General features: G+C 41.2%; 1 protein-coding gene across 1 annotated transcript in view; it reads left to right on the forward strand.

Annotated features, from left to right (window-relative positions):
* SYNE1 (spectrin repeat containing nuclear envelope protein 1) overlaps window positions 1-26,504 on the forward strand; it is a 1,959,630-nt gene that overhangs the window by 694,039 nt on the left and 1,239,087 nt on the right. Inside the window, exons 33-36 of the mRNA XM_085611789.1 lie at window positions 11,632-11,859; window positions 14,469-14,567; window positions 20,144-20,331; window positions 23,082-23,205. Of these exons, the coding sequence (XP_085467915.1) occupies window positions 11,632-11,859; window positions 14,469-14,567; window positions 20,144-20,331; window positions 23,082-23,205 (639 nt within the window). The remainder of the gene's footprint in view (window positions 1-11,631; window positions 11,860-14,468; window positions 14,568-20,143; window positions 20,332-23,081; window positions 23,206-26,504) is intronic.

The following is a 26,504-nucleotide window of genomic DNA, read 5'->3' on the forward strand; positions in this document are numbered from 1 at the left end:
TTCCTTTTTACACATTTCATCCTCACACCCTTACTGTCACTTCACTTTCTTTCTTGTCACTTTCCATTCACTACTCCCCCTTTTCTTTTTCTACCCTCTCACCTTTCTGCATTTACGTCTGTTACGTTTTTTCTTTCCACTTCCTTCTCAATTCCTTTTTAGCATTTTTTCGCATTCCTCACTTTCTTTTCCTCCTTTTCCAGTTCCCCTTTCCTTTCATCTGTTACCATTATTATTTCATCTTCTCCATCCTCCTCAGGTCTTTTAATCCCTCTCTAGTTCTTGCTTTTCCCCATATCTTTTTACTTCTGAGCCGTAGTCTTTTCTGTCATCACTGTGTTTCCATTGTCTCTTTTTCACTCTGGTTACACTCTGTTTCTAAGCGCTCTCTTGCTGTTCACTTCACAATGTGACTGCTCTCATTTGCCAATTTTTCCTCTTTACTCCCCTCTTCACTCTGCTACTCTTCTTTACTCTTCCTTCCCTTTTCATTCTCCTCTATTTCTCACCCAACCAGTGGTGGCTCCTCGAGGGAGTTCTGCGGGGTGGTGAGGCGGGGTGGGGGAGGGGAGGGGAAGGTTGGGTGGTAGTAAACTCCGGCAAATGGCCAAATGGATTAATGTAAATAAATAAATAAATAAAGCTAATTACTCATGGAGTACACTTTTCTCTCTTTCTATCCTCCAATCTTTTTACTTTCTCTTCCTTACAAAGTCACACTCTTTCACTTCTTTGAGTTGCTTGACAAGCTCTTTGCCTCCTACACTTCTCTCCTACATTTTTACTCCCTCAATATTTTTCCCATTACGTTTGAGTCATTTTTTTCTCTGACCTTCCCCCTCAACTTACCCATTTACCTCCATTATGCCCCACAATCTCTTTCCTCTGTCTCCTTTATTTTCAGCTGTCCATCATTACCCCTTCCCTGCTTTAATTTCCGATTCTTTAACCACCTCTACCTCTGGGCTTAAGCCATTTTCTACTTTATCTACATTCCACTCACTTCTCTCTTTCTTACTGTCCTCCCGATCACCCTTTCCATCCCTCCCTCGCACCGTTTTTTTGTTCTCCCAGAAGAGGGTTAGAAATGTACATTTTTTTAACAATGCTATTTTGTGTTCCCAATAATTCTGAATAATTCATTCACTGAAGTAATTTAACATATATTCAGACTGTTTGATAAATATCAAATTAATACCCAAAAAAATTAAGTGACATAAAACAACATAAAGACATTGGTCAGGGGCTTTCTTAGTTATAATATAATATATAATATAATATAATATAAAATAATAGCGTATAATATCATATCATAGATAAAATACAAGTAAATCAAGCCCCTCTAACTTGTGCCTTAACATGTATTAAAGGGCACTGGTAGTTCATTGTACTTGGAGCAGCCTGTTTATTGGAAAATGTCCTCAATGGCTGATCTTGCAGCTAAATACAGCATAAACAAGTTAGTTCATGGTAATAATAGATAATAATATAAAACCTACAAGGAAGACCCCATTACTAATTTTTGTAATAAAAGTAGTGAAGAAGAATATGCTTGCTCGATATCCTATAGTGGTGAAGGGAAACCTCTCACAGTGCACTGGATTTAGATAAAAAGACACCTGCAAATAAAATTAAACTGCCACTATTTTGGTTCTGCCTAGCTGATAACATCAACACCTAAATTTGGTTTTCATCAACTAACCATTTTACATATCTGCTTTTAGAAGCAAAAGAGGTCAGAAATTCATAAGTTTCAAATAGGCGCTTTGTTTAAACAAGCCTTTTAAATAAAGTTGCGGGAAAAATGTGCAATGCATCTCCAGCAGACCCTCTTAAGTTAACTAAAGCTATCCAGTGTGAAAATTATTTTGTTTTCTCCTTTATTACACTTCTTAGGTCTCGCCTAGCATTGCAGCGCATGCGCTGCTTGCTGGCGAGAGATATTGTGAGAGAGGGATTTCAGAAGTGGGCTTAAAGACCCATCCCTCATTTCCATTGGCTGGCGTCACCTTTTATGCTAAATGGTGGGCTGCCATTGGAAATGAGCTATATGCATTGCCTCCCTTTCGCCTTTTGGTCTGGCCCATCAGGACTGGATTGCCTGCTTCACGGCTGTCGTGAAGCAATTGCTTATCTCAAAGAGGCGTGTTATATAAACAAGCAGTGAGATCCAGTCTGGATGGGCCATCCCAAAAGGAGACAGGGTGGCGCGTGTTTTTTTTTTTTGCATCGCTCTTTCACTTAAAGTGAAAGCGCGATGCAAAAATAAACAGCTGCTGCCTTCCTGCAATGGCGCGCGCTTGTTTATTGATGTGGCTGCTATTTCAATGTATAGATTGAACTCAGAGACGGTTTCTAGAACTGAACATTTCGGCACTGTTTTGATATATTTTTTACCTGAAACTTTTTCTTGTTAGCCGGCTTGTTTTTATTTTTGATTTCAGTATTAAATTGACAGAAAGCCTTTGTTACATACTTCATGGGAAAATTGCAGTGTCGGTGCCCTGAGTGTGGCCAGTGTGGACAGGGTGGGGCCGGGCGCAGGACGGATCCACGGACTCTTTGTCTGAGACCCGAGGAAACAAAGTGATTGTCTCCGTATCTGGCGTCCACTTGACCTTTGGGAAGAAGTAGAGAACCCAAGTTAATGAATGTAAATACCTTTGTGTCGCCATGCCGCTGGGAGCAGCGCCGACTCCGGCGGCACCCGGTTCACAGCGCAGCTGGAGCCGGGACTCAATTCATCTACTATCAGGAGAACCGCGACCGGCGAATCCGCGGTGATATTCCTTCGATAATGTTACCGTGGGTGGAATATTCTGACAACCTTGAGAGGAATCTGGTGTCGCGATACAGTACTTCTGCGTTTACCCTTCTCACACAGAGAATATATAGTTTTCGAAAAACTAGTAAGGGTTTTTGTTCTGTGGTCACTTTTCATCACCGCCGAGTCTCATCTTTAGGTCTCCTGGTGGTACCAGGTTTCTTAATGGAACATAGCTGCGTTGTTTGCGAGCTTATTTATGTGGGTGTTTAGATGGCGCTGTGTATTTCCTTGCAGCTGCTTCTCAGCGCTTTGTCAGGATGGAAATGCAGTTAAGAGCGAGGATCAGGGCAGAGTCCTGCCGAGAGTGTGGAGGGTCCCCACACATCATTTGTCATGGACCATTACTCTACTAAACAAATATAAACTGAGAACCGGCTGTGAAGCGCCACGAAGTGCAATCAAATGCAATTCAATGGGAATTTATGCAAACAACGTTTTTCAAGGAAACATCACTGGCTGCACATGCAGTGATTCGACAAGCAACGAAAACATTTTTTTTATTGAAATGCGTTTAATTTCGCAACATTGTTCTAAATTCTGACTTATTACTAAAAAAAAAAAAAATATATTAGAGCATATAACGCGTATAATATATTTTGCAAACACCAAATTCGAAATTGCTGCAAGATGCTAAACAAAGAAGAATAACTGTTCCACTGAATTTTTTTTCGCACTTTGAAAAAAATATACTAAAATACGTTTGCTTAACTAGGTGTTCTTTGTCGTTTTGCCACACATTTGGGAATTTAATGTGCTACCTATAATGCCAAAGGTCTATTTTCGTGGAGTTTTCTTTGGATTTGAGATCGTATTTAATTTACAGCACTACCATGTTTCCGGGGGGAAAAAACCTTTTCTGCTATATCTAGACGAATTTTCGTTTTCTTATTTATTCGTTTCCGTCAAATTTTCTTCAAAGGAGATTACTGATTTACGGAACAACGGTCGGTGCATTCTGCAACAACAGGACAGTTTAGGATTGCGGGATGGGCCTGGCAGTGATTTTGTTTATACTCCTGTTTAAGCAATATTTTTTTTAATGTTTATCCCTCCGAGTTGCACGGGAGTAGAACGCCTTTGCTTGAATGAAGAAAACAGCAGTTTGTAGCATCATTTTGCATGCACTACTGCTTGTGGTTCACTGGGTTAAACTCTATATCGCACAGAGTACTGTAGGCAGCAGCTGTTGATTGTAGGAGCCGGCAGCACACTATGGGTAGGGCGAGGCTACCCCAATAACGCACCGTAGAGCCGAGGCCCAGGAGCTGAACACAAGCCCCTGCTTTAAATTAAAGCCGTTTGCTTTGCTAATGGTATTGTATAGCAAAGCAAATGGCTTTAACTTAATGAAACACAAGTTTGAGCTATTGGCATTGCAAATAACAATGCCTTTTTAGTTTTGTTTTCTTTTTAAAAGCATAAATAAAAGGCATTGTAATGTACAATGCCAATAGCTTAAACTCACGTAACTGCGAGACTTATTGCATTGCAAATGCTTGTTTAATGTGCCAGTGGTACAGTGTGGTCCCAAGTTACTTTAAGCCCTACCTGCTCAATAATTTATCATAATTGACCTATAATAATTCTTATCCAGCAGCATATCCTGACCGCTTTGGCCTTACGAAAGCAATAAAAACTATTCATATGCAATGAATCCAATACAAATCAAAACTCTAGTGTCAGTTTTGTCAGTAAACATGGTTTTGAAAGATTAAAGATGGACTTGAGACAATGACCCTGGACTAAATCTAACCCTGAGGTCATCGTATTCCAAAAATTTAATGTGATCTTTGTCGGCGTTGATAAAACTTTGGCCTTCGAGAAATTGAGTATGGTAGTCAACGAAGGACTAGATAAATCCATGTTCAGTTGCAAGAAGGCCAGTATTAATTTCGGAGTGTTCAGGTGAGTTTTTGGCCTCAATTCTCAAAACAGTGGCCCGAAGAGGTTAGGGTAGAAGCAGAAAACAATTGAGGAGTACACATACTGGCAAATTGATCTCCCTCACTCACCTTACCTTGAAACATAGTAAACAATGTAGTGAAGACAAGCATATTTTATTTAGGTCCTCTAGGAGTGCAGGTTAATACATTTTGGCAGTCTTAGCTCAGATGGCCGAGGAAGTTAAAATGAATTGTTGCAAAATCGTACACATTATAAAAGCAAAAAAAAATCTAATTACAAATGCTTCAAAATACATTACAAATAATCTTTACTGCAGACCAAGATTGGAGTCAAACAACCATTCTGAGAGATTTACAAAGGGCAGAGGCTAATCTGCCATGTCAAATGGCTCATTAGACTACCACATCCACTTCAGGGTGTCTGTGTTTGACCCATGTTCATAAGTTAGAATACTGGTAGGTCCATTCAACCTTTTATACTAATGTGGTCAGTAAAATCACCATTGAGTGATCTTTTATTCCCATGGGTGAACGAGCACTTTCCAAATAGGATGCAGAAAAGATTGTTTTAGAATACCACATGCTTATTTCCAAGCAGAGCTTTGTGCTCAAGCTTAATGCACTCATTGCCTATACCTAGCTGGAAAAAACCTACCACTGGGATTTACATTGTGATGATATTGAATAACATTTTGAACAAAAACCTTGGTTTATCTAGCTCTCCTCAATTACACTGATGTCTATGGCAAGGTTTATTCTGCATATGTTGCAGTGGTGGCTTGCATGCATAAGGTATTTGCTACTTTATGAAAACATATTGATTTTTACGTTTTTAGTATAGGATGAACATAGCTGTCTGTCTTTATGGATGTTTTATAAAATATAGCTTTTTTTCTTTATATTTACATAGCTGTAATCCAAAGTAGTCAGCTTAATTTGTATGTTGAAACTTTAAAATTTACCTTTCCAAGATTTCGTTCTTATATGGGATTCAAGTAGTCAGAATGCCAATGCCACATTTATGGAAGTATTTTTACTCGTCAGAATGAAACGAGAACTCCTTGGCTCATGATGGTGCTATCCAACACTAAGTATCATGTTGACATCTCAAGCTATGTAATAAAGAGCAGCACAATTGTCCTACTCCGGTTATAAAGTAAGATACATGTCTGACCTGCTGACATTTTCCTTATACCTAAAAGCCACCTTCAATCCGCATCATGGCCCCTTTGATATGAACTACTTTTATGCTTAAATAAAAAGGATTGATTTGCCACAACAACTGTATTCAAAGACATTTCCTTTGTAGCCGGGCCATCACTACATATTATAATCTAACAGCGATACAAAAAGTAGAACATTCACAAATTATTTCTTTCCACATATAGGGCGTGATTTAGATTTTGGCGGACTGGTTACTCCATCACAACGATGATGGATATCCCGTTTGCTGAAATATAAATCCTGTTATGTCCTATGGGATTATATTTCGGAGAACAGGGTATCCATCACTGTTGTGACGGAATAACCTGTTCGCTGAAAACTAAATCAGGCCCTTATTTGCCCCAAAATAAATTATAATCCATTACAAGCTACACCTTTCTGCAAGTGCCTGTCTAAATCTAAACCTATTGGTGTGTAAAGTGTACCAGATAAACTGGTTTCATTCAGGTGTAGATTAAGTACTCTGATACATGTAGGATATGTAAGTCATAAGTTTTATGAATATCCTTTAAGTTATAAATTTGCAGGTATTCACTTAATAAGTCAGTACAATTTCTCTAACAGTCACACGGTAAAATCATGTCCTAAAAAACCATAAAGAATTTAAGACTGTATATTATATCCACCTACTTGTACGCATTTTGCTCATTTTTACTCAGCTTAATCAGATTTGCATATGGAAGAAGTAATCATGCTCTTTCTGTACAGTATAACCTTTAGTAATACTAAAACGGGCCTACAACAGGCTCATCTCTGTGATACTCTGCAGAGTCAGCCTGTTAAAAATAAAGTGAAGGAAAGGATACTCCAGAGGGAGAATCACACAAACTACCTTAACCTGACTGCAGCGCAGCTACCTTGTTTGTAGTAAAAAGCAGTCGCAAACACTTTTTTCTGCACCTCATTTCCCAATGGACAGGGACTTAGATAAAAAATTACCCAAATTCCCCCAGGAAGTTTTTGCAACGCATTTTGCATGACACTCATAGTGAAGCTGACAAAATGTTGCTGGAACTGTAAAAAAGTGTCAGAGAAAAACACCTACCCCAAGCATAATGCTTACCAAACCAAGGCCATTTTCAATGCAGTACTCTCCTTCTTCCAAAATGAAATCCTAAGGAAATTAACCAAAAAGGACACTCTCGGTCCTCATGAGTGCTCTCTGCACCCCAGCAGACGGTCAAACATTAGCTACAGTAATTCAACAAAGTACTCTTAAGGGTCAAACATCAATCCTAACTTCAAAGACCCAAACATTCTACACTTTACCAAGTTATAGCATAAATTAGCATTCCCTTCAAACAAGGTAATGTAAAACCAATGTTTAAAAACCTAACTGTAATACACAGTCTGGAAATCAAGCCTGAGTCAGGCAACGCTAATCGATCAAACCACTTCCTACCACAAAAATTGCTTTCTTAACAGAGACGTAAAGGGAAAGCAGCAAAGCAAAACCATGTTCATCTAGATAGTAACCACTTGCATGCTGAATGCCTATTTATCCAAGATAACCCTCAGCATGAAGGCCAACCATGCACCTGTAATCCTACTCAACCTTCCCACAGCTTTCAATTCAATTTACTATTACTTCCTACTAGAGCTTATTGAGAATAGCCCAAATCTGTGACACATGAATATCTGAGTTCAATCTTTTCTTATGGTTCTGTCCCTTTCCCTCCGGTGGTGTGGAATTTTCTAAAATATCTGCTTGCCAAAGGAACGGCATGTTTCATAAGTCTAAATGTCCTGTATAAAAACCGAACTGCCCCATTTGATGTAATTCAGTGAGGGGACAGATTTTAGCATCATATCAGTGCTCTTAGAATACCTCTCATATTATGGTGGGGTTTTGATTCTAACAAAGGTCTTTGAAAAGTTACGGACTCTGTTTATGAGTGGACTCTGTTTCAGCTAGCTTTATGATGACAAGAGGGCTATAAATATGCTAACACTCTTGCTATGCCAGAATTCTTATCATACCCCAGTTACGGATATAGCATTGTTTTAATTGTACCTATGTCTTACTTTAGTTAGTTACAAATACCGTGTGAATTGTTCTGACAAATTTACTTTTAATCAAGTACTGGATTTTATATACTGCTACTGTAAATAAACCCAGATTATATTTGCAGTCCAGTGTCTCCGGGACCATCTGAGAATTAAAGAGACCACTCACAGTTTGACATTCCACACTTGACCAGATTGTGAAATTCTTGGACAAGTCACTCAATTTCCCTCACTGTTCCTAAGTCCCCTTGTTTACCATAATTGTGAGCATTTACCAAGAGCTAGATTACATCAAGAACCAAGGTCAACAACTGGTGTACTTTATACAAATAAATAAACTCTGCAAGGCCCTGTAGTATCAAAATGTTATGAACCCAATCCATGAAGCCATTTTTGCACGTAAGTTTGGTTTGCATGTGCAAAGACTGATTTTGCACTCATGTAAAGATTTGCACTCAGGAAGACTTTTGTGGGAATACATTATCATACAGGACTGGACGTAGGCAAGAAGTGGTAGTTGATGAGCTGGATGGCCATATTTTGGACAATATTAACAATTAATTAGATTAGTTAAGCTGGTACATTAACTAGGACATTTTATAGTTATTATACGAAGTACAGACAGCATAGCTGTGATACACAGAGATGCAACTGAGGCTCTTTGTTTCCAAGACTTGTTGTCTGCAATTCATACTCTAATATAAAGATTTGATTATGCGATCTGGACCGCTCAATTGTGGGAAAAAAACATAGGTATCTAGCCGCTTTGCTTCAGCATAGCAAAAAAACTGGATAATAATAGGGCCCCTAAGCATAATAAAGAATATCTTCCTAATCCAGAAAATGTGTGAGGTGTGGTCGTTTTTCAGTCTTAAAGGGCAACAAAAATTATTCATTCGCATTCAGTTAAAAAGTATCACTCCTGTGTGTGTAATGTATTAGCTGTACATAAGCCTAGGAGGGTTTCACAATTCTCACATCTGAAACATCCACAGATCCACTATCAAGCACAATATCCTACAATGTGTGGAGGAGAACAAAACTCACATCACTGGTAGGATGATTTCGGTGCTACGCTATATAAAACTCTTAATCAATCCCTTTCTCTTCATGAGCTTCGTAGCCCTTTCGGAAACGGATATTACATAATTTCAGAGTTGTGTTTCTGATTTTTCATTCTGGCAGTCTGACAAGACAGTAACAAAACCAGATGGCATTTAATAGTATGCCTTTGCTTCTATTTTGAAAGTGACTTTCAATAGGCACATGCATAGCTCATGTCAGCAAAGCTTATAATTTTGTCTTGTTGGCTGAATCTTTCAAGGCCAAGTCTAGAGATTAACCATGCTTTAAAGATATTGACAAGCAGTGCTAACAGATCACAAATGCACAATGCAAAGATAAAATAATTTTCAAAAGTTTATGATGTTCAGATACTGTTTGTTAATAACGTTTTACTACTAACCTGATCATAAATAGTAATTAATAAATGACTATGTAGCAACCCCACCACCATGTGCAGCCAATATGATCCAGTCAAAATTCTACATGAATCCCGAAGACTCATTATTAAGCAAAGCACAATCGCAGGGTCGAGATTAGAGCGGTTTCCAGATAAATTTGAGTGACTTGGGGTCTGATTAAAAAAGGCCTCTGCTGAGGCCTCGAGGTCATGGCAGAGTTTCGGCACTAAGGAGGAATCTCCACAATGAAAATTCACAATGAGACTGCCCCACAATGGCGGGACCTCCGCTATGAGTGCAGAGGCCCATTGTGAATCAGGCTTTGAAGTATATCTTTGTTCTTTCCCTCATTGATAAGCCAGATCTCCTGTTTCTTCAAACTTCAACAACCAGCATATCCACTTGAAATAATGAAAAGTGAATTTCAGTGTTCGCAAATAGTACAGTTCAATCAAGTAATAGCCAAGTAAAAGAGCAATGATAATTTTACTAGCAGTTTATAATATCTTACTTTGGGACAGACAAGAAGGCGAAATGGCTGTCTTTTCTTCAAACAGGATCGAACTATCTTTGTCATTCAATCTTAAGCATGCTTGCACACTGGCAATCGCTCAGCCAGACTGTCATTCTGACCTATCACTCTCAACACCCCAGGTAAGACTGGCTTGAGAACTTTATTGACCTGGTGAGAGAAGCTCTCTACTGTCATCAAACTTTATGATATACAGTGATTGTAATTTTATGTCCACCAATCTTTCAGCCTCCAACTATGACATAATGACACTTGACTTGGCAATCTTCTGTCTGTCTCAGAATCTGACCCACACATAACTTCTTCACCTGGTTTTTACCTCACTGTGCATCATTTTCTACCTAACAATTTCTCCAGTCATTTGGTTAGACCACCATCTATTGGCTTCTCAGTTTAGTGGCCATGTGGCTACAATAAAGCAAGAAGTAGCAACAGGTGGATAATACGTTTTTTACTACATGGCCTCTTTACTTGAGTGTATCTTTCCATTCCTTTATGTCATTGAACACCAACTAATTGAATGCCATGCAACCAACATTATGGTATTGTGGTGAACAACATTTGGATTTTGTGTTTGGTGTTACTATGTCCTCATCCCCTTTCTACTAATTGGGCTACTAACAACTTGCTAATCTCCCACCCTTTAGAACCAGTACCACCATCTCATGACATTTATTGAGAAAGGTTAATTTTCTTTGTTTTTGTTTGAGGGGTGGTTCTTTAAATGTTTTCTTTAAATACTGTCTGTCTGATAAATTGTGTTATGCAAAGTTTACTTTTATTTCTTCCTGTTTTTATCACTTCTTTTTTTCCTTTTATTTATATTTTCTTCTTTAGAGAAAAGAACAGTTGAAGAAAAAAGGAAATATTTCAAACATGTTGGCAGTTCTGAGCCAATAGTTTTATTTTTTAGTTATCATTTATTTTATATTTACAAATCAGGCATTCGTAATTTCTCACATTTTCTGGCCTTTATATATGCTTAATCAGAACTGTTCTGTAATTTAAATCAACTGGAATATTCTTTAAGAGTGTCAGTCAAATACATTTGAATTGCTTGCAGATACAACCATAAAAGACCATACAATCATAGAATAAATGAATTAGCTCAGCAGTTAAAAATGTGCAGATTGGCAAATAAATACCGACATTAGCCTTTAAGAGTGATTATAGTAGATGGGCAGACAGAAATCACAATGACTTTGGCTGACCCACATGATCCCCGTGGAAAGGATGGACAAGATGCAGTAGCCTGACATTCTGATGAACTATTTAGTTTGAGATGCTAAAGTTTGTAACCTGGGAAATTATGTTCTCAGAATGATAGTTATCACACATTCCTAGTCCTTTTCCCAAAGTTGCCTTAAAGGAAATGTTGGCTGCTAACATACAGCAATATATATCCAATATATTAGCAGGTATTGTAGACTAAATTTCCAGTAACCCCCCTATATAAAGAATGGTAAAATCTCCCTACGGTGGTGTCTATAACTTGTATTTGTTGGACTAGTGAGTGATTAAACCACACACATGAGCCTACTAGGCTAATGTCCATACACCTATTATTGCCGTACTGCAAATGTCTGCATGAGAATGACCATGGCCCTGTTTTAAGTGTTACTTAAAGATGGTGGGCTTACATTGAGTAAATCTATATGCATTTGTTTCTTTTAGGGTACTGTGATGGAAATAGAAGATAAAATCTTTGAGATTCCAAAACTCGAAGAGGAAGCTCAAACATTTTCGGAGTTTGTTTCCTCTGGAGAAGTCTCGCGCATGAAAGCCCGACTAGCACAAGTGCGCAGATATGGGGACGAGCTGAAAGAACATGCCCTTCGTGTGGAGGAAACCATCTCTGGGGTTGTATCCCAACAGCATAAGTTTGAAGAAAGCCTGGAACAGGTACTGTAAAATATAATTAGATTTTTTCATGTAATCAACTATCTATACAAGTGTGTAAATAATGGATACCACTACAGCACTAGCTGTGTCACTCCATTAAATTTACTATAAAAATGCCTCACCTGTAGTGCAAGTTTAAATCATCACCCATTCCTAGATCGTGCCAAGGTAAAAATAGGTACCATTCCCAAGTGATTGCACTCTGTGCATCCTTTATAATAAAAGTGTAGACGTGGATCTTTAATCCATTGGAGGTGCTGTTGTCCTGCAGGCTGTGTGTGTTTTTTTCCCTCCAAATTATGTGGATTAAACTGCCCAACATAAATTTACAAGTAGGATTCTGATCTCAAACAGCATTTAATGCATCATCACAAACTATCACTACACTCTTAAACAACACTCCAGAATATCACTCGACACTGAACTCACTATTCTAAAGCAACACTCAAACATAAGACTTGAGCACATCCTTTACAAAACTATATTGTCACTGTCCCTCCCTACAGTCCATAGCAAAACTCCAGCACACCACTAGAGTATAACATGTAAGACAACAGTTAAACAATCCAGCAAAACACTCCAAAACAGCGATCCACATTTACCACATAAACACAAAAACCCAAAACTCTTTCAGTTCAATGCTATAGCACAACACTCCAATACAAAACTTATTTATTGTGTTGCTCCAGCACTTGAATACAGTACTGCAACAATCAAAAGCAAAACCTCCACAAAATGCCCAACATGAAACCAAAACATATCAACTCAAAACACATCCCAAATCAACAAAGAGCTGGAAGCAGAATACAGATTTGTCCATCACAACACAGTTGACACCCTGACACAAAGCTGCACACTTAGAATATTAACATTCCTCATAATGACAGTGCAACACAGCGCCTTATATATTGTAAGATCAAATCCTACAACATTCCAAAACAACTCTCTAGATTTAAAACTGTGATATTTTAACAGAATAATGTACACTCCTTAACATAATATTCCATCACTAACACTACACTCTGACTTTAGAACTGAAACAACAGTCTAAAGGCCGGATTCACAAAGATAAACTTAGACCATAGGCTAAGTTTATGACTTTTAGTATTGACAAAGGTAAGTTACGAGTAGTATCTTTACATCTGCTCTCGGGCAGAATCTCCGCCTCGACTGTGGAGATTCCACTCAGCACCCAGAATGGGATCTCAACACTCTGGTGCGAGTGGAAACTCCGTACTCGGGGTGGAAACTCCACCCAAGTGCGGACATAGAGATACTGCTTGTAACATACCTTTGTGAATACCAAAAGTTGCAAACTAAGGGGCTTATTTACAAGCCCCATGCGCCACCCGTACGTCACTTTTCCCATGTTAAAAATGACGCAAAGTGGCGTAAGAGGCTTGTAAATAAGCCCCTTAGAATTTTAGTATAAGTTTACTATTGTGAATCAGGCCCTATTAGTACATTACAAAAGTCAAAGGACATCATCACAGATCTCCAACCCAGTACAGCTCTTAAACATACAAACCAAAACAACATTGCAACACATATTCCAAGTAGTCAGGACTACCCTTCACACAATACACTACAATTCAGCACTCATAAACAACACTCTAACCACCCCAATATTCCAAAGCTTGCAATACAAGTTTTCAGTGTTTCAGCATAACACCCTCACACAACAGTACAACACCACATTCCAGCTCAAGGTTCTAATACAATGTTACAATACTTCAACACAACCATAGAACAACTACAATGTAAAACCCCAAAACAACACTCAACATTTAAAACTCCAATATACTACATCCCTCTTTAAACCCTAATTCAATAAACAATTATGCACAACTCTTCGGTTCACTACTCAATCACAGACGTTCAACACTCAAGAACAACACTCCAACACAATGATCTAGCACTACAATACAGAATTCAAGGACAATGCTTCGGTCCTACATTCCAACAACACGTGTGAATACTGCAACTTTTCATCAATACATTTCAACATACTAGTCCAGCAAACCCACACCACACTTAGTAGACCACTTAAACAAAACACTTTAAAGACTAGAATATGACATACCAGCCTAGCACCAGAACACAACACTCCCAGGCATCACTCAAACAAAACACTCCAGTACTCTCAATATATACACAAAACATACAATGGATATGACTGTTAGTTTATTGTCATAGCCTTTTAGGCTGTCTCTGCAAGTCCAGAGTGATTTGAGTTAGCATCATTTCATTTCAGAGTTAGTTTGTGAAGGTTTCAAAAAGGAAGCATACTCTTCCTGTTTTCAGCTAAAAGTGAGTGAGTCAGTAGTTTTCAATTGTAAAAACACGAGACATGGCAATCAGCTCCATTCATGACAATTCTGCATAAAAGTGAGTGTGAGAAGTATTTCTACTTGACATGTCACTCAACAGTAAATCAGGAACTGTGCATAATCTAAGAATTATGTTCACCCAGAAGTGTTATGTATGCCTTCATGTACCAGCATTATACCTCTATAACACAGTTCACATACTTTTCTTGAAAACATAACACATTTCTTTGTAATGGTAACATATCAGCGAACCTGGTGTTTTTGATTTATTTGGCACAGGTCCAGAAATCCATGGCTGATATTGAGAGTGCGTTGGCAAAGCCAGTTACTTCATGTGGCTCCGCTGCAGACACATCGAGAGTCCTTCAAAAACATACGGTAAGGCAATTCCCATGATGTGCAAGGAAACATGCCTACTACTCATCAAAGATAGTATCTAATAATAGTTTTCTGTCGTAAATGAAACAAAACTGATTTGAATTGATCTTTGCATATGTGTTTTTATTATTATTATTATTAATAATAATACTTTAATAATAATAATATTGGTTTACGTCAATAAGAGGTATGTTCGAGGCATATGAGCTGCAGATTATACACTGTGCATAGCTCGCCATCTGGTGTTGGGCCCGGATGTTTGCAGTTTGTTTTTCCTCTTGGAAAGTCTTTGGAAGTCACAAGTTTGGTGACTCCTCCTTTGCTTCGTATTGCGCATGGGCTTCGGCTCCATCCTCAGATTGTTTTTTTCCGCCATCGGGCTCAGATGTAATACTTCGCGCTCTGGTTCCGAACTTCCCAGTTCAACGATCGACGCAAAAATCCTCGCTCATCGAAGCCTAAAAATCCGTCGGCCCCGAAAACTTCGGCGCCGACCGAACAACCAGTGTCGCAGGAACTTTTCACACCGGATCCTCTGCAAAAAACACTCACCAAGGATCCAAAAACTGGACACTTCAAAAAACAGACACTTGGACAAACCAGCTCCACCTCCACCTCCAAAGAGAAAGGACATTGCTACCTCTCCTTTCAGGGTGCCTTCCCCACCTCCTCCACCTCCTCCACCCTCTCCACCTCCACCCCCTCCACCTCATCGTTCCCCCACCTTGTCTCCTGTCCCAGACGATTTGGGAGACCCTTATTATGATCCAGCAGATGTGCCACAAGACCCCACCCTACTGGATCTCCAGACCCATGGGATGATTATAACAATCCGGACATCCCAGATGTCCCACAGGATGACCTTTACCCATCTAGGCCATCCCCACCTGAAGATTCCTTGGGCTTTCACCCCTTGTTACAAAGGGCAGCACACTACCACGGGGTGGAGTTACATACTGACCCAGTGGAGGAAGATTTTCTCCTAGACACCTTTGACGATGCACATAGGTCTACTGCCATTCTACCTATGTTAAAGGGCGTAATTAAACATGCACCTGAGGTTTTTAAAGACCCAGTCAGGGCCAGCGTCCTAAACCCTCGTATAGAGAAGAAATACAAAGCCGCCCCCACAGACCCTTCATACATTAAAGGCCCTGCACCATTGGATTCCCTAGTGGTATCTACAGCTAGGAAGCGCTCAAATTCTCACGCGTCAGGCGAAGCACAACCACCTGACAAAGAGTCCAAGCTCCTAGACGCGTCAGGGAAGCGCACTGCGTCACACGCTGCCAATATATGGCGTATCGCCAATACGCAAGCACTGTTGGCCCGATACGACAGGGCGCATTATGATGAGCTATAGACCATCATGCACCATCTCCCTGAAAAGTACAAGACTAGGGCTAATGAATTGATTCAAGAGGGAAAAACAATAACTAATACCTCGATACGCTGTGCCCTCGATGCAGCAGATACAGCCTCCAGGGTCATAAACACCAGTGTCCTACTCCGTCGCCATGCCTGGCTCAGAGTTTCAGGGTTTAAACCGGAGGTACAAGCCTCTATATTAAACCACCCATTCGACCAAGATCATCTATTGGGCCCCAAAGTAGACGAAGCCGTCGAAAAGATGAAGAAAGATATAGACACAGCGAAATCCATGGGAGCCCTGCAGTCACATACTCCCAGGCGCTCCTTTCGCCGCTCTTCCTTTCGGGGCACGGGCAGAGGCTACTCCTCGGATAGTGCATCCACGTCCTACAAATCCCCTCCTCAATCTACCTTCACAAAGGGTTATCAAAGAGGCGGATACAGAGGCAATAATAATAAGGGCAGAGGCAAAACAAATACCGCCCGCTCTGCCACACCTCCTGCCCAATGACTTTCCCCCGCTCCCTCCAGACCATTCCACTCCGGTCGGGGGCAGAATACAACATTTCCTTCACGTCTGGGAGACAATCACCTCAGACAGATGGGTGACACAAATTATTCAATCAGGGTATTGCCTAGAATTAACATCTACCCCTCAAACATTCCACCCAGGCACCGCCCTATGTCTCAAGAACATACTGCGCTACTAACACAAGAGGTGATCTCCCTCCTGCAAAAAGGAGCAATAGAGCAGGTCCCCATAAATCAACAAAATTTAGGGGTCTACTCCCTGTACTTTCTGATTGCAAAGACGGACGAGACTCTACGACCTATCCTAGATCTCAGACCTCTAAACACTTACATACATTCAGACCATTTTCACATGGTAACCCTTCAACAGGTTCTTCCACTCCTCTCCCAGAACGATTTTCTCACCACTCTGGACTTGAAAGACGCATACTTTCACATCCCAGTACACCAGTCTCACAGAAAGTACCTCAGATTTGTGGTGGACGGACAACACTACCAGTTCAAGGTGTTCCCGTTCGGGGTAACAACAGCACCAAGGGTTTTCACCAAGTGCCTAGCAATAGTGGCTGCACACCTCAGAAGACAGCACATTCACGTCTTCCCGTATCTGGACGACTGGCTAATAAAAGCCACGTCCTACCAACAATGTGTGCAACATACCGCCGATACGGTCCAACTACTTCACCAGCTAGGTTTCACGGTGAACCATCAAAAATCCCACCTGGTACCATCACACACAAAACAATACCTCGGTGCCACCATAGACACCTCAAAAGCTATAGCCTATCCCAATCCTGCCAGGATTGCAAAAATACAGGCTCTGCGTCAAAAATTCCTATGTCAACACTCTCTCCCAGCAAGAGTGTTTATGCAGCTCATAGGGATGATGGCCTCTTGCATCTTTATAGTGCCCCATGCAAGACTCCAAATGCGTCCACTCCAAGAGTGCTTAGCGCGCCAGTGGAACCAGGCCCAGGGACAACTGACAGATCTGGTGTTGGTAGACGGTCGCACCCATCACTCTCTGCAGTGGTGGAACACCACAAACCTTTCCAGAGGTCGACCGTTCCTGGACCCGGTCCCACAAATAATCCTAACAACAGATGCAGCGCTCTCCGGCTGGGGAGCTCATCTGTTACATCTCACAGCACAGGGCACATGGACGCCGCAACAGAAGTTACTCCACATCAACCATCTGGAGTTACTGGCAATCTTCCTCATCCTAAAATCCTTCCAGACGCAGATTTCAGGCAAGGCAGTCCTCATTCGCACAGACAACATGACTGCCATGTACTACATTCAAAAACAGGGGGGCACACACTCTCCACAGCTCTCTCAATTATCACAGAGCATATGGAGATGGGCAATTCCACAAAAGATCTTTCTCCTAGCCCAACACGTCCCAGGAGTCCAAAACACCGTGGAAGATCTGCTCAGCAGACAGACGCAGCAGATCCACGAGTTGGAACTTCAACCACAAGTTCTTCACCCGTTCTTTCAGAAGTGGGGGCATCCACACATAGACCTATTCGCCACCCACGAAAACAAAAAATGCCCAAACTTCGCCGCCAGATATCCACACCCATTGTCCAATGGATGAACTGGTCAAACAAATTTGCATACGCTTTTCCACCTCTCCCACTAATTCCATTAGTGGTGCGAAAGCTTCAACAGCCTTCCCTAACGCTGATCCTAGTAGCTCCGACATGGGCCAGACAACCGTGATACACCACACTGCTGGAACTCTCAGTAGTACCACACCAAAAGCTACACCTCTCACCATGCCTCCTAAACCAGAACCATGGAGAGATCAGGCACCCGGACCCAGCTCAGCTCAACCTTGCGATCTGGCTCCTGAGGTCCTACAATTCGCATACCTTAACCTTCCCCCTGATTGCATGAACATTATCAGGGAAGCTAGACGCCCTACTACTAGAGCGTGCTATGCAGCAAAGTGGAAAAGATTTGTTGTTTACTGCCACGACAACACAATCAATCCTTTAAATGTATCCATACAGCACATTATATGTTATTTACTCCATTTACAAAGGTGTAACCTAGCATATACTTCCATTCGGTTACACCTCGCTGCAATTGCTGCTTACTTACAGAACAGGCAGCACCTCTCACTTTTCAAAGTGCCTGCCTACAAAGCCTTTATGGAAGGCCTCAAAAGAGTAATTCCACCCAGAGTACCACCCTTACCTTTCTGGAACTTGAATATAGTCCTCACACGGTTGATGGGACCCCCTTTCGAACCATTACATAAATGTGAGCTGCAATTTCTCACATAGAAAACAGCTTTTCTAGTGGCCATCACTTCCCTCAGAAGGGTTAGTGAAATACAAGCACTCACTATACAGGAACCTTTTCTCCAAATGCATCACAACAAGGTTGTACTCCACACCAACCTCAAATTTCTACCCAAAGTCATTTCCCCATTCCATCTAAACCAGCCGGTAGAATTACCAGTCTTTTTCTCGCAACCCCAAACCGTTGCGGAAAGGGCTTTACACACACTGGATGTTAAAAGGGCTTTACTTTACTACATCCAAAGCACACAACCTTTCAGGAAAACCAAACAGCTATTTGTCTCCTTCTCCCCACCACATAAAGGCAACCCTATTTCTAAATCAGAGATAGCTAGGTGGATTGTAAAATGCATACAGATTTGCTACCACAAAGCAAAATGAACGCTATCTGTTCCCCCTAAAGCCCACTCTACAAGGAAGATAGGGGCTTCTATGGCTTTCCTAGGGAACATACCACTAGATGACATCTGCAAAGCAGCAACATGGTCAACACCGCACACCTTCACAAAACATTACTGTGTAGATGTGCAAACCAAGCAACAAGCTAGTGTGGGCCAAGCTGTACTAAAAACACTGTTTCAAACAACTGCAACGGATGCCGGTGGTCGCCGCTAGGGTTGGGTACTGCTATATAATCTATGCACAGTGTATAATCTGCAGCTCATATGCCTCGAACGGAATATGCTACTTATCAGTATGCATCTGTTCTTGGCATGTAGAGCTACCTGTATCCGTTCCAGTTTTATCTTATTTAGATACAAGACACATGGGTTTCTTTACTGTTACTACTACGCTCCATCTTTCCCTGCTGGCGAAAAACAATCTGAGGATGGAGCCGAAACCCATGCGCAATACGAACCAAAGGAGGAGTCACCGAACTCGTGACTTCCAAAGACTTTCCAAGAGCAAAAACAAACATCCGGGCCCAACACCAGATGGCGAGCTATGCACAGTGTATAGATCTGCAGTTCTACATGCCAAGAACAGATACATACTGGTAAATAGCATATTCCTTTCTACCTACAACTGTGGCAATTAAAAAAGTGTAGAAATTGAAAGATTTTTGCTCAAGTTATTAGATGTGCTGAGCAAATGCAACTTGTATGGTGGAGAAAAAAGATACAGTTACTTACTGCTCAACAAAAAAATGCTGAATGAGATTTTTTATATTGCAGATATATTGTGGTAAATGGAGCACTCTTTCTTTTACTGCAGTTAATGTATGATCATGTTTCAGTGATGTCTAGTTGAAAATTCAAAGCTGTTAAATGTAACTAATGCCTTTTTTGCTGCACAAACATGTCAGTCATATCATTGTTACTAATAGGAGCCATGCATTTCTTTTTTGGTAATGTGGAATAGGAAATTTGCCATGATATTGAGATGTTGAAGAGCGCAGTAACATCTCTCTCAACCAGTGCCCGCAAGGTTGCCAGTAGAGACAAAGCAATTCAGGAGACTGCTGCCTTACAGCAGAGGTACGACTCTGCTCTGGGAAAAGCCAAGGAAAAACAAACTCTCCTGGAGAACCTCCTGATACAATGGCAGAGGTGAGTTTGCTGATAAACACCACATCCAATCCTGGGCCGGCGTGAGTATTTTGGGTCAGGTATATTGAAAAAGTGCACCGAAAAATAATCCAGACTAAATGATTTTTGCACCATGGCATCAGTGATTACAGTATAAATGGCAGCTTTGCCACGTTGTCTAGAAAACATTGTCATGGACCATATGCTTTGTGCCTCTAGGCCATGTGAGTGCTATACCCCATACAGTGGCCTCATCATATGTATTGTAGAATATACATTAAAGCAAACAAACAAAAACCTGTTTTTGGGTCAGCACTTGACAAAGAGTTAATCTGTGTACCATCACAAATTAGTATGTCATGTTCCAGCATTCATTTGTGTTACTTTGACTGTATGTGTGCGTGTGTGAGCCTTTGACATTTGAGTAACACTTCCCTGCTCACACTTAACTCAGCTGCCATTGTGCCACCTCCTATTTAAAAAAATTGAAGATGTAAAGATTGCATAGGAAGTTGTGTGATTTATTCCCTATAGTCTAGGGCCAAGGGTCATAGAACAACTATTTATTTACCAATTTACCATGAGTTTTGCCCAATATTTAGATGCTGCAAAAACAACCAGATGATGGAAGGAATTTTCAAATTAATCTCAGCCACTGACAATCTCATGGGCCGCATTCCAGTCCACTGTTTTTCACCCACCAAGCCACTCTAGACAAACGCGTGCCTAAAGCAAAATCAGTACCGACCCTGCTCCTCATGGGAACAGTTTCCCAAACTGCCAGGCTATTCCCCAAGAAGGGACCACAAGGAACCCCATACCAGTTTGGGCCTAATTAGGTCTCCTCAGTAAGGAATAGCTATGGCACGGTAATCATGAGATACACATCCGAGCATGCCCATCTCAATAAAAGTGCAAAATGCAATAACATCTAAATAATGGGCAAAACCAATTATTTAGATGCTGCAAAAACAACAAGATGATGGAATGAATGCTTGAAATAATATCAGTCAATGGAACTCGCTTGGGTCGCTTTCTATTCGATCATTTTTGTCACACTCTTCAAAGTCCCACCTTATGCAAATTAATACAGAATCAGCTCCTCATGGGAACAGTCTGTCCTGAACTGCCAGACAAGGCCTTCTCCAGAAGGGACCAAAAGCAAACCCAGGCCAGTTTCGACCTACTTAGATTGCATCAGTGATGTATAGCTTGAGTCCTATGCCACAGTGAGCACGGGATCCATGCCTCGGTATACTTGTCACACTTAGAGCATAAACTGCAAAAAGAACAAGGTGATGTATGGAATGCTTAAATTAATCTTACGCAAACCAGTACTAACCCTGCTCCTCATGGGAATGGCTGGTCCTGAACTGCCAGGCGAGGCCCCCTCCAGAAGGGACCACAACCAATCCCATAACAGTTTTGACGTACTTAGGACTTGTCAGTGAGGAATTGCTTTAATCCAATGCCACAGTGAGTACGGGCCCCACTCCTAGGCATACTATTCACATTTAGGGTGTAAACTACAATGAGCATGTTCAGACGTCGGTCCAGTGCTCACTGTTCCATAGGACTCAAGCTGTACCTCACTGATCGGACTTAGGTTAATTAAAATCCATCTGGGATTTCTCATAGTCCCTTCTGGAGATGAACTTGCCTGGCAATTCGGGATGGACTGTTTCAATGAGGAGCAGGCTCAGTCCTCATTTGCATAAGGCAAGCATTTATTAAGGGTGGCATGGAGGGCAGACAACAATGGACTGGAATATGGCCCAAGGCAATTGCCAGTAGCTGAGATTAATTCAAGCATTCCAGCCATCACCTTACTGTTTTTTCAGTTTACGCCCTAAGTGAGATGGTTATGCCCAGATGTGGGTCACAGTGCCATAGGATTTATAGAATACTTTACTGATCAGGCTTAAGTAGATTGAAACTGTTCTGGAGTTGCTGGTCGTCCCTTCATCCCTTCTAGAATGGTCATTGCCTGGCAGTTCAGAACAGACTGTTCCCATGAGGAGCAGGGTCAATACTGATTTCCAAAGGCAGGCCTATGTCTAGAGTGGCAAGGTGGGTGAAAAACAATGGCTTGTAATGCAGCCCAAAGCAATTGTCAGTGGTTGAAATTAATTCAAGCATTCAACACATCACAGTTTTGTTTCTTGCTTTATTTGGGCATTTGATAAAAGAAATCTCTGTTGCATGTGAGCTGATGTGGGTGGGTGACTAGATGAGGAAAGAGATGTGGCCAACAGCATTTGATAGGTATGCAACACTTATGGATGCTTAGTCAATTCATGACAACTTACAAAAGAATAGTTCTAGTACTTTCACATATCCCTAAGTCATAATAACGATAGTTTTCAAAGGTAGATAATGTCGCCTAATTGGGATGACTTTCTCCTCATGCACAAACCAAATAGCCTCATGCTACAGCTCTCTCTATAAATCCTTCCCATTATTCAAAACACAAAATCTGCTTTCTGCATTCACATGTGTATTGTCCATTGTTGCTCTTTGGACTCTCCTCCTGTGGAAGTTCACTCAATGTGTAATCTTCTTGCATCCCTAAAAGCAGTATAAACTTCACCTTTGAATATGGTATATGTTTCTAACTGTGCAGATGCTTTATCAAAACTTTTCCTTAAATAAAAACATAAAAATATGTGGTGCAAATTGCCTGACTATTGTCCCACACTCAACTAATTGAACAATGTACATTGGAGCTTTTTACTCTGACAATAATTGTTTGAGGTTTTACATTTTCTTAGGCAGGAGAAAGATGTGGCTTCCTTTCTTGCTTGGTTAGACAGATGTGAAACATTGGCCAGTCCCCAAGAAGAGCACCTTCCAACTGACAGATTGAAACTGGAAATGGAAGTAGAGTCTATGCAGGTGAGTTTCTGGCTTATATATTGTGATGCTGTGTATTTTATGATTTTTAATCGAATAAAGACTTAATGAATGAATGAATGAGTTTCTGTCTTGACATTTTTTCTTCAGACTTTTGGGTCATGTATTTAAATATATGTTAAACGATTGAATGCACTGCTCATATATTATGAAATATAACATCTCTATTGCGCAGTGCTGTATTATTTTTATTAAAGTGCTTCAACACACTCTGCTGTTTCTAAGCATTGTAAATAACAGGTGTTACTATCACCCCATTTAAATGTGGTTAATTTACCAAAACTGGACAGATGGAAGGCTGAGTCTGCTTTCCAGGTATTCAAAATTGTGATCTGCACATCAAGTTCTGTCTCATTGGCGAGTGTTCACTGAGCTAGCCTATCAGCATATAGAAGTCTCACCTGCATAGTAAGAACATGCCTATGTATGCCCATTCATGATGAGTCCAGTCACGCAATACTGATTTACCCATTTCGCAGGGTGCACAAAAAGCAGCTTCCAGAAGGCAAGACTGTCAAAAGAACTTGAATATGTGCTTTGGTAAACCTTCCACTTCACACTAGCCAGTTGGACTTCATAGAGACAAATAAACAATTATTTAAAGCATCCTCATGCCTGGAAACACTGGGGCATATATACAAGGGAATGGCGGAGCATGGCGTTAAGCACAAAATGCTAACGCCACACTCTGCCATTCCGAAAACGCAGGGATGAGCCATCTTTACAAAGATACAGTACTTCCCTGTGTTTTCCCTAACTTTGGCACTAAATTAAGTAGCCTAGCACCAACGCAGGCAACCTTGAACCATAGTATTGAGGGAATGATTGTTAATAAGCAAGCAGGTGTCCCTTGGACCGCAAGGAGGAGTCTGATGAGACTCACATGAGGGAATTCAGACTCAGGGTTTGGTATTCCATCAGCAACACACTTCGTATCACATCAAACATCCCTACTGTCATGGAACATCGCAGAGCTTAGGTCCAAGACTGTCTCCACTAACTGTAACGCCCTTATTGAACAACATGACATTTGCCTATTCCAGGAAACATGATCAGCTGTCCCATCCCAGTTTTCTGTCCTGGATATTTATATTACTACGCCCCGGCAATCCATGGTAGTAAGGATCGTCCATAAGGGGGGCTGACCAGCTGGATCCACCAGGATATGGGCCTTAAGATCCGGGAGCCCCCGACAGGGAGCCCAGATATCATTGTCATTCAACTGTTGAACAGTACCCATGGTCATATTGACATCTACAATATATATGCAAGAGGGGTTAGAGGTGGGAGGAAATCAGATATCATAGTGGCCGTAGATGAGCTTTTGGATAAACGAGCAGGTGAATCCTCAGTTATACTAGTTGGAGACTTTAATGTAACCTTTGAGCCACTGGACTGCGAGGACAGCAACCTGTCAGCTGAGGAAGACGCCGTTTGGGACATACCTAATTTAGAGTTATCCCCAGTAAAAAGATGGACAGAAGCAGGGATACAATTGAAAGCACTCTGTCTAGAAAGAGGAATTAGGGTGGCCAGTGGCAGAACCATCTCCGACAGAAAAGGGGTCAGTACTTTTAACAGTGGTCACCATTCTAGCCAAATTGGCTATCTTCTTGTTGATCTAAATTTATAGCATGCCCTTATGGACATGGTTGTTACAGACTGATTGGAGAGCAACCATAACCCACTTTGCACTGCCTTCTGCAATCAGATGAATCAATATATCCCCCTCATTTAATGACTACTGGTTAGCAATGATATGAGGAGGCTTCAATGTTCCAAAATTATCAGAAATCTCGAAACACTGTCCTCCCTCAGTGAGGATGTGGGAGACGCTGTAGCTGAGATGGTGGCCCTCCGTACTTGCACTCAATCAGTAGACTCGATAACCACTATTCATAATTCCTTATTTGGTAAATGCGGTCCCATTTTCAGAGACCATATTGTGATAGAGGCTCTTATGCCAAACGCCAACAAAACTGGCATAACAATGAATGCAAGCCAGCTCGTAAATATTTCTGGTAGCCACTAGATCAAAAAACGTATACGATAAGGAACTCCAGGAAGGCATATAAATAGTGCAGGCCAAGGCAAAAAAAGAGTGTGATGGAGGATGGTGGCAGAAACTGAAATTAGCATGTACAAGGAGTAATCTGCAACTCTTTTGGTCCCTTGTAAAATGGGGTAGGGGTGCACATCCCCCTCCCCCAAACAACCATGTTGCTCCAGATTTTTGGGTAAAACATTTTGCCCTGCAGTATAGCAACAATGTTGAGGAGGAAAGTGAACCCTTAGTATTGGCCCCTTGCTATCCATCGGGCCTGGTTTTTGAGCCAGCAGACGTTCAGGCCGCCCTCAATGCAGTCACAGGTGGAACCCGGGCCTTGAAAGCGTTCCTGCTGATGTCTTTCTACACAATAAGGAGAAGTGGGGCAGGTACATAATGCTATTAGTAAATGCCATCTCTCAGGGTGCCCCCATCCCAGATTCATGAAGGAGGGCGAAGATTATACCAGTCTATAAGAAGGGTGACAGATCTCTGCCTGGGGAATTATAGGCTCAGCAGCCTCATTGATTCAATTCTAAAGGTGGTAGCACATCTTGTCCTAGGTAAGATGCAAGAATGGATAGAAGATAATGATATTGTAACTCCACATCAGGCTGGGTTTCGTGCACACATAAGCACAATAGATCACGTTTTCAGATTCATTCTAATATATTGGTGAATAATGACTCTTGGTGAAGGTAGCATGTATGCCACTTTTGTCGACTGAAAATCGGCTTTTGATTTAGTGTCCCGCAGCAAGCTCTGGGTGGTGCTCCGGGGCATGTTGATAGATCTGTTAACCCTCTTAGCTCACCTTCACGAGAATACTTTGCTCATATATGCCGGGGAATGCAAGGGTACATCACAGACCCATTTCGGGTTGAAAAGGGCGTGCACCAAGGGTACGTTTTGGCACCAATGCTGTTCTCCCTTTTTTATCAATGACATTGCTAAATTCTTATCTCTTATACCCACCGATGTTCCTACCCTAGCAGGCTCCAAGGTTCCTATCTTAATGTTTGTCAATGACATGCTTATCATTTCAAAAACACCTAGCGGGCTACAGTATGCGTTGACTTCATTTGAAGATTTCTGCAAGCTTAGAGGGTTAAAGATTAATGCAGCCAAAACCAAACTTATGATTTTTAACAAGTGTCAATCTTTTAGGGGCAAAATTATTATGGAGGGTGTGCCTCTAGAGCAAGTGGATGCCTTTACTTATTTTGCCATTACT

Source organism: Triturus cristatus, chromosome 6, assembly GCF_964204655.1.
Source record: "Triturus cristatus chromosome 6, aTriCri1.1, whole genome shotgun sequence".
NCBI lineage: Eukaryota > Metazoa > Chordata > Amphibia > Caudata > Salamandridae > Triturus > Triturus cristatus.